This window comes from Pseudopodoces humilis, chromosome 7, assembly GCF_049639895.1.
Source record: "Pseudopodoces humilis isolate 2021_Gansu_Grassland_sample_001 chromosome 7, ASM4963989v1, whole genome shotgun sequence".
In the NCBI taxonomy this organism is placed as follows: Eukaryota; Metazoa; Chordata; class Aves; order Passeriformes; family Paridae; genus Pseudopodoces; species Pseudopodoces humilis.
The window spans coordinates 34,539,417-34,552,929 of record NC_142206.1 but is presented as its reverse complement, the minus strand read 5'-3'; the positions used below and the strand labels follow the sequence as shown (position 1 = coordinate 34,552,929).

The following is a 13,513-nucleotide window of genomic DNA, read 5'->3' as shown; positions in this document are numbered from 1 at the left end:
AACAAAACAGTTTCTATTCAAGGGATTGTTTGCTTTGTAAGACGACTCGATATCTCTTCTAAACCTTTAGTAATGATGAGGTTCTTTTAATTTTCTTACTTTCTCACATGGGAATAATTTGTTTCTTTAGTCATAACTATGGTAAACCCAGTCTCACGTAATTCATTCTTGTGACCAAATCACAATGGATTGTAAACTTGTTTTCATATAACTCTGAGTATTCATGCAGAATTTTTAAAGTTGACCCATTCCAAGAGCTGAGTTCTAGTGAAAGTTGTCATTCATCCAATCACAGTAAAGCAAATTGGTGTATATGTGGGTATGAATACCTATGTGCGCACATACGTGCATGGCTGTCCATATGTCACACCCACAATAATCGCTATTAACCTGAGTTCAGCAGTCAGGTTCTGCTGCTGAGGACAGTAAGGCTTCCTGTGAACACACCCTTATTTGTGTCAGTGTCCAGTTCCAACAATATTTCATCTGGATGTAAACAAGAGCAGAACTTCAATGCCCTAGAATTTCAACCAGCCCTTGTTTCCCCTTCCAGTTTGGGAAGTCTGAGATCATTAGGCTCTGCTTTGGGAAACGCCTTTTTGTCGGTGGGGAATATGGGTACAGACTTTGTGCCAAGACCAGTTAATTCTCTGTTCAGAAACATAGGTAAAAGGGGTAGGAGAGAGATAAGAATTGAAGGAGGAAACTGTCCAGTTGAGATTTCTGTAACACTTCACATGTCTGTGGGATGTCCTTATGTGTTGCATTTAAAACTGTACATTTTATCATTTGTATGGCAAGGGGTTTTTTATATCTGGCAAAGGCCTTGTGAGATACTTCTAATGCATTTGAATAAAAAATCATTTTTATTTAATGCCTTTCATTTTCTGAGGCTTTATGCAAATGTGCAGTGGAAAAGTTATATCCAAGAAAGAGTTTATCAGAATGTCATGTTAAGCAAGTTGCTGACAATATTTTGTTTGCTTGGGAATAGTGTCAGAGTCAGTCTTATATTACCATAGGTTTGCAAGATCAGTTTTTGGCTGAATCAGTCAAATAGAATCCTATTCTAATAGCCAGTTGATTGTGGGTCACAAAAATGCATGTGTGGGACATTGGGTTTAGTAGAGTGCTGTACTGGGAATCATCAAACCAAAGGTTTAATGTAAACGAGCAGATGAGAGACTGTAGTGCAGCTCTCACTTAGTTAAGGTTTTAGCTTTGGCTTCTCTCACAGGTTCTCCCTTTTAGTATCAAACAAATTGGCATGGTACACTGGAAAAATACAAGAAGAATTAATTAGTGGATGTATTGGGATTACCCTGGGCTGTTATTGCAATGTGCTTTTTAGGTTTTCAGATTCTGTTTGAGACTGACGTAAAAGCCCAGTGTAAAGTTTACAGTCATATAAATGCCAGAGATTTCTGAAAGGTACCATGCATTCCCAAACCATTTCAGCTGAGAAATGCTTCTTATTTTCCAAAAATACAGAAACACATCGAACATTTAGTGAGCATTTTTGTGAGTACAGAACTCCTACACATTGAATCAGAGTCTCTAAGTAAGTTTTTTTTAATTTTAGTGGCAACCATGTATAGATAGATGTGCACCAGTTAAGTACAGAAATACAAACATCAAAAGAATCAGGATTGTTTATACTGTTGTATCTCCTGCCATTTATTCTAATGGTTGCTTTAAAATCATTTAAGAGTATCAGTTGCCCAATAAGTAAACAATATTCTCAGAGAAAAATCATGGTCTGTTGTTTGGGAGTGCATGAAAAAATTAACATGGTGGATATTTGCCAGAAGTAAAATTTTGGATAGTTGCATGAGGTAGGAGGAAAAATGAGTCCTTAAAATAAAGTTATTGCAAGCCTGTTTATGCTTTAGTCCTAATTTATTAGAAATCAAAAGGTTTATTTGTTTAGTTTCCTGTAAATTTTCTGATGCCTGGTAGTGGTTTCACTTTTCTCTCTCCGATGGAACTGTAGAGAAAAAATAAATAATCTATGTAATGCTGTGTTAAAAAAAGGGCCCCAAAAGTCCCCACCCAATAAACGGAACTAAATAAACTAAAAGAAAAAAATAAATAAAGGTTTCCTTTTTTCTCTAATGGTTTTACACATAAATTTACTGGTGAAAGAAAAACAGAGAGGGATTTTTTTTGTGCAATTAGATTCTGTCTCTTATTTGATAAGAAAAAGTTAAAACCCACACATGCCAATTGAATTTGGGTTCTAACATAAGGGGAAAGAAATGACACTGCACTTGCTGAAAAGTATTTGAGTTTCCTTAGAAAAAAATAAACATGAAATGATTGTAGAAACATTAGCAGCATGTTTTTAGGGTTTTTTTCCAGTTTATAGCCACATGCAAATTTCTACCATGGAATTTGTTATTATTGAACAGACATAAAAACATTTTTTCTGGGTTTATTTAATTTACAGGGATGATAATCACCTATTCTACATTTGGCCATTATCTATGGCAAAATTATTCTTCTCTTGTATATGTTTTGTATCTTCATCTTTAAAAGGCAGCATACAATACATGACCCTAGCACCTAATTGAATTGTAAGTAACTTTTGAAAAGAGGATAATTTTATATTGGATGAATGAGGGCAGTGATTTTTGGTAATTTTGGTAATTTGATTTTCTTTGTCAGCTATTTCAAAAATTTGATCTGTATTTTAAATACATATTTCGAAAATCGTATGACAAAAGTATATATATAGATGGCTGAGCTTTTGTTCACAGAAATGTGAAAAAAAGAATTGGATAAAACTGTTAACTGGAAATTATAAGCAATCTTTAGTTCATACACTAATGGAGCCTAAAAGCTCTTAAAATGACAGAAATTTCACCAGTGTTAGTAATTCATAGTTTTATTTTTGCTGTACACGTTGATCATGTAGCTGGCAGTTTTTCTTTTGCATAATTCTTATAAATTATTGTACTCTAGTATCTGAGTGAAAATCTATTACAGTTGTAAAGGAATATGACAACATTGCTTCAAAAAGATTAAGGTAATTCAAAATTGTATAGGTGTACAATTTCTCCACATTTTAATTTTTTTTTTTTTCTGCACATGACTATCAAAGAAATGTGCAATTTAAAACTTTAACTCTCTGTGAGATGTGTTGTTGCACAATTTTATTTTTTCACAGAACAGTGATTTCTGCTACTACATTCTAGTTTATACACACTGAAATATGTAGCATGTTGGGTCTGGAGTATGACATAGTATATTATTATGATGATGATGATGATGATGATGCGCCTCCTAAAATAACAGATTGCAAAATACCCTTTAGTCACTTAGTGTCAAGTCTAAGGAAATTCCTATTTAGCATTGCCTGTTTTCCATTCAAGTGTTTTGACAGAAGTCATCCCTGTTAAGTGCTCTCTGAGTGAGGCTGGTGGCTCGCAGTAAGCTGATCTGTGTTTTGTTTCAGTGTGTTGTCTGCTGACCTAGAGAACACTTGCATTAGCTGCATTGATCAGTGCACCTCACATCTCATCATTTAGGAGACAATTAATACTACCTTGTAAAGACTCCCCAGAGCATTTTCCTTGAGCTGGGTTGCTTTACACAGAAACCACAGGCCATGTTTGCAAAAGGGGAGGGAGCCAAGCAGGAAAAAGAAAAAAGACATTAAGAAAGCTTGGTCTAGGAACTAAGTTTCATTTGCTATGGTGACTTTCACTCAGTCGAATTCCCTTTTCTGACAGAGCCTTTGGAAAAGAAAATTAGCTGTATTTTGAAGATGATTTGTTGAAAAGATGCTGTAGGAGGTCACAAAAATATTTTAGAAAGCTTCCTCTTGAGAAATATGCATTTGATTGGGAGACTTTTATAACTTGCAGTTCAGAGTGTAAACATTCTAATCTTGTATTTTGTGTCAAGGATTAACAATCTGACATATTTTGAAATAATGGTTGACATGTTTTAATCCTAATTTTAATTATTTTTGAAGAATATATTTTGATAGACAAAAAAAAAAAGCGTGTTTTTCTTATTCTGTATTTTTTGCTGTACTACTTCTACCAGTGTTGAATTTCAGTATTGCCTGATACTTAAGATAAAAATCAGATTCTAAGTATCTGTGAATACGTTATCTTAAGAGCAGGCAAGGCTCTTAGTGTGGTCCTTCATCTTTAGGTAGTAAAATATTTAATATTAGAGATCATCCACAGAAGCAGGTGAAGAGCATTAACTAATAAAACCCAATTTTTGGTTGTTTTTGGAAATTCCTAAAGTTACCGTACTATTCTCTGTTAAAGTCTATGTTGCACTCTTGTAAGGGACATATTTTAAGATGGTAAAAGCTGATTATATAAATATAAAATTGAGAGGAAGGGAATTTTATGGAGAAGGTTGCTTTCCACTCTGGTACATTAATCTGTGTCATTCCATGAAGGTTGTACATTGGAAATGAGGGCAACAAACATGTGGTGAACTTGAGAAATTGTCGCAAACTTGTTAGTATTTGCCACATCATGACATTGTCATTTTCACTTTCTTAGGCAGGGTGAATGAATTTCATGTGAGAAAAGATTAATTTGTGACCTTATCAATTGTATTTACTAGGAATATATCAATGAAAAAAAAAATCATATATATTTTTGTTCTAATTCTAAGGCTCAAATTTGTTAATTTGCTCCCCTCTCCATAGTCTTGAAGCAAAATATTCACTGACATTGAATAGAGATATCTGTCTGTCTTATCTTTGCAACACAATCAATATTATGGCGTTGCTATAATTTTAGTAATACACTAATATCTTGATAGTTCCTGTTATAATTGTCTTCTGTTAGTAGAACTGTCTACTGGTATTTTAAAACAACAGTGAGGTGATGAATATCAAAAAATTGTGTATGTTGGAAATGTAAAGAATATGTTTTTGAAAGTATGTATTATGTGAAATTTTAAAGCAGTTTTCTTGAACATGTAGGTTGTCTTATGTTGGTATTCCTGAAATTGGAAACTACGATATTCCTTTTTAAGTTACCTTTGGGTTCTTGGGGGTTTGCGGAGATTTTTTTCCAACTCCTGTCAAATCCTGCTTTTCAAATCAAAACTGATTTTTTGGAACCTATTTAAGTTTTTTGATATGTGGAATACAAAACATGAATTGTTTCAGTCAAGTGTCATACTCTGATCCTTAATATTGATATTGGGGGGTTTTATATTATTTTTTTAGTGAGGATATATCAAACTGTAACCCCATATGTAAAACAGTCCTTTTTTGCTATACAGTAAAGCCATATAAAATCATCTAAAATCAGTCTCATTAAAATCATTAAAATAAGAAATCAATAGATAAGAACCGGTGTTGACTTTTTGTAGCACAAACAGAAAAATTTCCTTTTGGAAGAAGTTTATGAGTATTCTGACTGATGTTATCCAGGCTGACTTGGAAGGTTTGTGATTGTGGGATCTACACCAATAGGGGTTGTTCAAAATATCTTCACATCATCAGTATGTTATCTTTCAGGAATCTCTCTTGTGTACTTTTAGGGAGCTGTTGCTCATTGGTTTTGCAACATTGCCATCTTTGTGCCCGAATTGAAGCAGTTTGTGGGATCTTGAAGAATCCACATAACTCAGATGGACTTTTGGTATCTGCAGGTACTACAGAGCGGGTGTGTCTGATCCAGGGAACAGTGGAAGCACTAAATGCAGTTCATGGCTTCATTGCAGAGAAGATTCGAGAAATGCCTCAGAATGTGGCCAAGACAGAGCCTGTCAGCATTCTACAGCCTCAGACCACTGTTAATCCAGACCGCATCAAACAAGTGAGTTTTTGGTTGGGAATAGAGAGTCACAGCAGCTCCTTAGAAGTCTTAAAACTTTAGTGCTGGAAGGGGTAAACATAAGATGTTCTTTAAGAAAATGTTATCTTAGACTTTAGTAACTTGCTGGTACTCTTTTTCCTTGTACTTACATGTTCTGTGTTTCTCAGCAGTTCTTTTAGACAGTGTTTTATAAGTTCCAATGCCATGCTCTAATGTGTTTCTTTCATAAACTTTTCTTTACTGTATAAGGTGATAATAGACCTCTAGGTCTTAGTTAAAGATTGCTGAATTTTAATCTTAAATGGTGAACCCTATGTAAATCTAAAGTGTTACTAAAATCACAGATTAACTGAATGTTCTCTACGTTTATGTATATAAATAAAAGAAAAAAGTAACTTTTTTTTTTAGACCCTAAATTAGATGATTTAAAATCTTACTTGTAAGAACTTGAAAACATAAGGATAATTTACTTGGGAAGTTTTTTACAATTTCATTTTGTGTTGTTTTTGGCATCTTTTTGCCCTTTTTTACTGGCTTCATTCAAAATCTTTGGGTACTGCAAAAACTATTTGCAAGCTATTATTGCCCTAGTTCTTTATTCTTTGGTTTTCCATACAAATTTTAATTTTAAAGAATTTGCTCTGTAAGGAGAATGGGAAATACACATCATATAGAATTTAAAGTTCTTTTCCATTGTACTGAATAAGAAAAGAATGAAGAAAGAAATGAGTGAACATTAGTAAAATTTTGTCTTGTGTCTGTCCTGTAGAGGATAGATTTTAATTTTTCACCTATCCTATGTGGGAAAAGATTGTTTTGTCCTACACTACCAAGATTCAGTTTCCTATAATTTGGTAACTGTGTGCAATTATTTTACTTTGTATGCAGTGACGTACACAGAATGCTTATATAAAGATGTTTTTGAACAGGATAAGTCTGCAAAAGACTTCTTTAGATGGATAAAACTGTGCATAAACCATTTCTATGATTTCTAATATTTACTACTATTTATTTTTTCTGTACGCAATAATTTTACATACAAATTACTCTAGTTAATTTATAAGAAAATACTAAAAGAAATCCCCCAATTTTATAGGATTAGTTTCTCAATTATTAAACATGAAAATGATTATGCCTGAAAGAGAGGGAAAAATCTGAAATTGATCTATATTTTGAGTGGCTTTTCTGATGATAAAATATTGGCTTTTATGCCAATATTTCTTAATCCGGTGGGAAATGAGTGTTCTGTATTATAATATAAAAGTGGTTTTTCCCTTTTGAATTGAAATGAAGCTAGATTTTTAGGTAAGTCAGTAAGAACCTGAGAAACTAGATTACAGAGCTCTTTAGTATAATGCCTAAATAATTACTCTCTTGTGTCTGAAGATGATATAACTTGTTGTCCACACTATTTCTTCAGAAAATGTATTTGAAAAAATGTTGAGGTTGTTTTTCTTTTATTTTGGGGGTTTGTTTTTTGCTTGCTTGGTTGGTTTGATTTGTTTGTTTTGATTTTTTTTTAGTTATTGCTGGTTTTTTGTTATTTTTTTTAATTTTTAATTTTTTTCCTCTTTTGTGGAAGTTTGGTTTGGGGTTTGTTGGTTTGAAATGTTAAGTTCAATTAAATTCTGGAGGGATGGATTAGTGAATGCAGTCACTGCTAATGAAGTTAAGACAGACTAAAGTACAATGTATACTAGCTCTGCATCTTAAAATATAAATATATTACTTGTATACATGCAGGTACATAATATAACTTCAAATATTTGTGGATATGCATGTGCATATGTTAAACAATTTTAACCACAATGAATTGTTTAAATTCTCTTTTAATGAGGCAATATCTGTTCATCATAAATTAATACACTATAAATATTGACTGAATCTAAAGTTGACTCAAACCTAAAATCCATTATTTTCACCAAGACATGAAATTATTACCTTAGTTCTTAGGTGGAATTTGAAGTTAATTAATCTGTCCTTCAGTGTCAGAGTATACTGTACCTTAATGAAAGATACTATGCCTTAATTTAAAAATTTAAGAGAATAATATTTTATAACAGGTTGTTCTGGTTTAGAACTCAAGTGTTATTTTCTTGAGTGCACAAATATCACAATTTTATTAAAATTGTTAGTAAAATTTTTAATACTAGTAATTTTGATTTTTTTTAATAAGCCTTATTATTTGTAACTTCTTTTACTCAAAAATTTACATGGTTCTTCCTTTCTTAGAATGTTGCCTAAGAACATTGGCACACAAAGTATTACACTACAGATTGAAGTAAATTTAAAGTTGATTTGAAATAATAAATTTTACCTTCATTTAGGAACTCTGAAAATGTGTCAGTCAAAAAGAAGATACAGTTCTCTCCCCATAAATAAAGACATCAGTAGTTGAAGTCTATAAGAGCATGCACCTCTCATTTCTCTACTGGAATTTCACTGTCTTGGGCTTCTTTATCAACACTCACCCTAGGGAAGGGAGCTAGGAAGGAAAATTTCTGGCTATAGATTCAATGATGAAAGGCACTAGATAAAGCCTGTGCTGACCACTTGAATTTCAGCACTTTCTGTCTTCAAGAAAGGCATGGGACACAGGGAGGCTGACTCTGGCCTGTCATCTCTCCTTACCAATGGAAATCACTATCTGAACATTATCCCTTTAACTTCAGCTTTTTCAGCTGCAGAAATTTGAAAGCAAATCTGTGTGCTTCCTTTTGAGACTTCTTCAGTGTGTTTTTTTGTCTCTCCTAATCCTTTGGACTTGTTAGTAGATACCATGGAGTTCTTTCCTCCAAGTAGGTCTGATAGATGTTTAATTGACAAATGTTTGTATCTTTTATATCTACACAACACAGGCAATCTCAATGGATTTCAGACATCTGCTATTTCTAAGTATCATTCAACAATAAGCAACTGGTTCCTATGCCCATTTTCTTCCCAGAAACTGCTATGAGCATTTAGCCTCCTTTTTCTCTCTTTATTAATTAGAGTGTCATACAAACTCCTTCAAACTGTATCATAACTCACAGGAACAAAAAAATGTTTTCATAAGAGATCAAGAGCCTGAGCAGTTTAGTCTTTGTAATCAGCATCCAAAGCTTTAAATTTCACCTCTAAGTTAATGGCAACTCTTATGAACATTGGAAAAGGCTGCTTAAATTGGTTTTATCACCTACTTCAGAAATTATTACAACTTTTTTGTAGGCTAGTTGAATTTTCCTTCCAGCTTTCAGGTGCAGCAGGTAGCCACACCTGTATGGTGTAGCAGCCTGTCCAGGAAGCACATGGAAACAGAGATGCTCATTGCTGAACTGTGCATTTTATGGAAGGAAAAAGGACCAATCTTAAAGATAACTCTGCTTCAAGCAGGAGTTTGCACTGTTTGGCCTTCTGAGATCCCTTCCTACCTGAATGATTCTTTGATTCTATGAAATGTTTAGGTCTTTTAAAACATAGAAAAGGATTTAGAATTTCCTCCTTGTAAATCTAGATTAAAACTATCACATGTAGAACTTCCAATTAAAGCTTTCATTGGAGCCAGTTTCACTTCAGCTTTTTCAGTAGATAATTAATGTCTCACGACATGTCTCAAAAAACTTCTGTTTATTAATCATGGTCCCAGTTATTTTACGCAAATTCTGCAAAAGTTTCTTTCTGAACTCAAATTTGTAATTTCATGTTCATCTATTGAAAACTGCTTTTACTCCAGAAATATTGATCAACAACAAAACAGAAAATTTAATAATTTTTAAATAAGAACTTTTGCTTTCAAATGCCCATATAGAACCTGAGTTTAAGAGTACGCAGCTGAAAATATTGGCTTAAATGGAGGAGGGGGTTATTGATTTGGATTATGAGTTCTTCAGGCTATAAAGGCTCAGTAGACTTCATAGAATCATGGAGTGGTTTTAGTTGGAAGGCAAATTAAAGATGATCTAAATCCATCCCCTGTGCCAAGAACACCTTTCACTAGATCAGGCTGCCTCATCCAACCTGGCCTTGAACAGTTCCAGTATGGATCATCCACAGCTTCTCTGGTCAACCTCTTCTAGTGCCTCACCACCATCCCAGTAAGGTTTGCCCCTAATATTTAATCTAGGTCTACCTGTTCCAGTTTAAAAACCCTATCCCTTGTCCAGTCACTATTCTATCCAATAAAAAGGCTGTCCCAATCTTTCCCTCCTTAAGTGATGAAAGGTCTTCTATAAGGTCTCCAAGAAGCTTTCCTGTCTCTAGGACAAACAGTGCTATCTTTATAGGAGAGGTGCTCCAGTCACTGTTTGCCTTTGTGGTCCTATTCTGGATCTTCTCCAGCAAGTCCATGTCTCTCTATCCTGAGAGCCCCAGAGGTGGATGCAGCACTGCAGGTGGAGTCTCACTAGAGCAGAGGGACAGAACCACCTCTCATCCTCCCAGACACACTTCTTCTGGTGCAGCCTAGGGTGCAGTTTGCTTTCTGCCTGCATGTGCACATTGCAGGATTGGATTCAGTTTTTGATCCACCAATACTCTCAGATTCTTCCTTCCATAAGGAACTTTCATTGGTTTCTTAAAATGCCTATCCCTTCTGAGAAGCCTTTCTTTTCTTTATCATCCATTGAAGACAAAAGTGTGTCACCTAGATGAATCTTATTAAACTGTAGAATATGAGAAAATTACGTTTTCATTTAAACAAAAAATAAGTAGCTTCATAGGTCACAGCATCTTTTCATCTAGTTAAAAAACTTCTCATAAACCTTTTTCACTTGTGAACATAACTGAAAAATCACACCAGTTATCATTCTGCAATGAATAGTAAGATTCACAGGGATAAGCAAATTATTAATCCTTGGTTATATCTTGGTCCAAATTCTCTTTTTTTGAAATGTGTTATACATTTATACAGTCATCTCCAAGGTAAGAATCTTCTGCCAGAGTTACAGATTAGAGATCACAGCAGATGTGAAGAAGACTGTTTAGAAAAGCAAGCAGTCTCTTAAGAAAGGCTTATCTCTGATAGTGCTGAAAGTCTCGTAGGTCAGTCTTTAGGTTGTTCAGAACAGGGGGGCCTTGCAGTGCTCTCTGTTTCTCATTTTAACTGCAGAAAGTATTAAACTGTTTAATACATTTTTCTTCAAAGATAACACCTTTTCTTGAAGTGCATTAAAATATTGACTTAAGCAAATTGGTTTTATCACACTAATTTCAGTGATTGAAAGCACCAATATTAATACATGCAGGACTGAAACTCAGTATTAGGTTAGTCTTAATAGTTATTTATTGCAGGTAATGTTATTACCAAGATCTCCTTTGTTTGGCAAGCTCTGTAGTGAGAAACTAGAAATTGGTGAGCTGTAAATACAGTCTCACCTTCACATTTACATTGTTTTTCTATGCTTGCACATTTCTGTAGCCCTGTTTCAAATAATATTTCATTTTCTGCCTTTTCTTTCTAGTCCTAAATATATACACTAGTAAGTACTGAGAATTAAGATAATTGTCTCAGTACAGTTTTTTTATTTATTACCCATGGTGTAAGTATTGAAATTCTTTAGTGTAAATATGTACATAAGGGTGTCATTGTAATCAAAAGAGGACTCAGAGACCTTCTGAAACAGCATGCAGATGAACTGTATGTACTCTGTACCACCACAGTACAGCTATATCTTCACTCTCTTAATGAAAAAATATCAGGAATGGAAGTGTGATGGTTTGACCATATTTCTGCACACCCTTTAGTGTGTTGTGCTCCCCGAGAGAAGTCTCTCACAGTATAGTCAATCTTTGAGCACAAGAAAGTAGTGGTATTTTCTTGGACTTTCAGAAGATACTACAACTCAAATATGACTAAAAAAGAATTTTATTTCTAAAATTAGGCTCCTTTTTAAACACTTAAAATTTGTATTCTCAAATTCCCCTTCTAGAAGTGTAAAGCTGGAACAAGCAACACACTCTAACCTGTAGCTCATTAATTATCTCTTAAGTAGTACGAAAGGTAATAGTATTTAAGAAAACAGAGAAGTTTAATTTCATCATGGCTTAGATTACACTGTTCAAGAAACACCTTAAAAAACACTCTGAACGACTTAGAAGAGGCATGTGGTAGAAATTCTAAATTTTTTTTTCTACCACGTTGCCAGTAGTCAACTTGCAATTTCAGGATATCTTCAATTACACTATGGGAGCAGCAGACTCAGAAACTGAAACTTGTAATGTAAATTCATCTTATGATTTCTAACCTCTTTATACATCTCGTAGTCAGAAATCTAATAACTACTCAATTCAAGTGTTTGCATAACGCAAAAGATTTGCCAATTTAAAAACAAAAACCCAAAACATTCTGTGCTGCATAATAAGTCAGAATACTGAGTTCTATCCAACTTGCTTTAAGAAGCAATTTTGCTGAAAAGTTTTTGCAAAGCAATTGAGATTGTATAATAACTTACCAGCCAGTGAAAATTCAATACAAACTCCAAATGCCTGTTTCTGGTGGAATTTTTATGTTTGAAAAATTGCTTTGTGTTATATTGATATAAAAGAAATAAATAGGTGTATCTTCAGAATTATACAGACATATGAAAAGAGATTAATTTTTACAAAACACTGTCAATTATTTTATATATATGTGTGTGCATACATATATATATGAAAAAATAAAAGTAGTTATGTCAGTAAACAATGCAAAAGAGATCAAACCTCAAATACAAACAACCTGATATATGAAGAAAAAAAGCACCAAAAACACAAGACAAAAAAATATTTTCAGTATTTACCCATTTATTTTGGAATAAAAGGTATTTTTCACAGTTGATAATACAGCCTTTGCTTTAAAATTTATTAATCTCTTTTTTTTCTGTTGTATTTTAAACAGGCTTTTGCTAAAATAAATAATGAAATGCTTCTACTTGATAGATGTTATAGGTCAGCAGCCACCTGAAATGATTATCGTCACTCCTTTTTTCATCATGGCCGTATATTTCTGTGCTATAGAAACATTGATATGAATTGAAATCTGAGATGTTTCCAGTTTCTTAAATCACCTGTGGTATCAGTGATTGCCATTATCCAGTGTTGAGGTGTTCTACATATTTTGCTATAAATCCAATAGTTAGGTTTGATAACGTCTGTGAAGAACAAACTATTTTTCCTTTTAATAAGCAACCTAGCATACCAAAACAACATACAGTGCCATATGCCCTAGTTAGCAGTGGTGTTGTTAACACAAGCTATAAGTTTTCAGAAATATTTTTGTCAAAATAGATTAGCAAATTTTTCTTTTTTCTTTTGGGGATTTCAGGAGGGAAGTTTAAAAACTCGCTATAATAAAGGAAAGCTATTGGGACAATAAACAATTCTCCATTCTTTTTGGTTGGGTTGTTTTTGTTTTTGTTTTGGGTTGGGCTTTTTTTGTATTTTTTTTCCTGTTTAGCCTTAAATGATAAAGATAAGTTCCTTGCGATTTCAGACTTTGGTAAGAGAAATGCTGCATCATCTCACTAAAATCAGAAGTGTAATTGTATAGCTGAACAAGCTTAGCCATATTGTGTACTATTGTGGAATCAGACACATCTTTTGCTAAATAATTCTTGCCCCTCACGACCGGACCCCTCATGATGGTCCCATGTTTGGTACATAAAGACATGGGAGAATCCTTTATAATTGCCTTGATTTTTGCAATGCCTAGTGCCTGCTGACCAATAGCAGTTTGCCAAGCTACGTATTTTTTACAG

General features: G+C 33.7%; 1 protein-coding gene across 5 annotated transcripts in view; it reads left to right on the top strand.

The window, feature by feature from the left end:
- Positions 1–13,513, top strand: part of NOVA1 (NOVA alternative splicing regulator 1) — a 142,312-nt gene that overhangs the window by 101,823 nt on the left and 26,976 nt on the right. For all 5 annotated transcript variants that reach the window (XM_088057467.1, XM_005520319.2, XM_014249843.2 and 2 more), the window contains one exon: positions 5,635–5,801. In XM_088057467.1, coding sequence (XP_087913593.1) covers positions 5,635–5,801 — 167 coding nt within the window. The remainder of the gene's footprint in view (positions 1–5,634; positions 5,802–13,513) is intronic.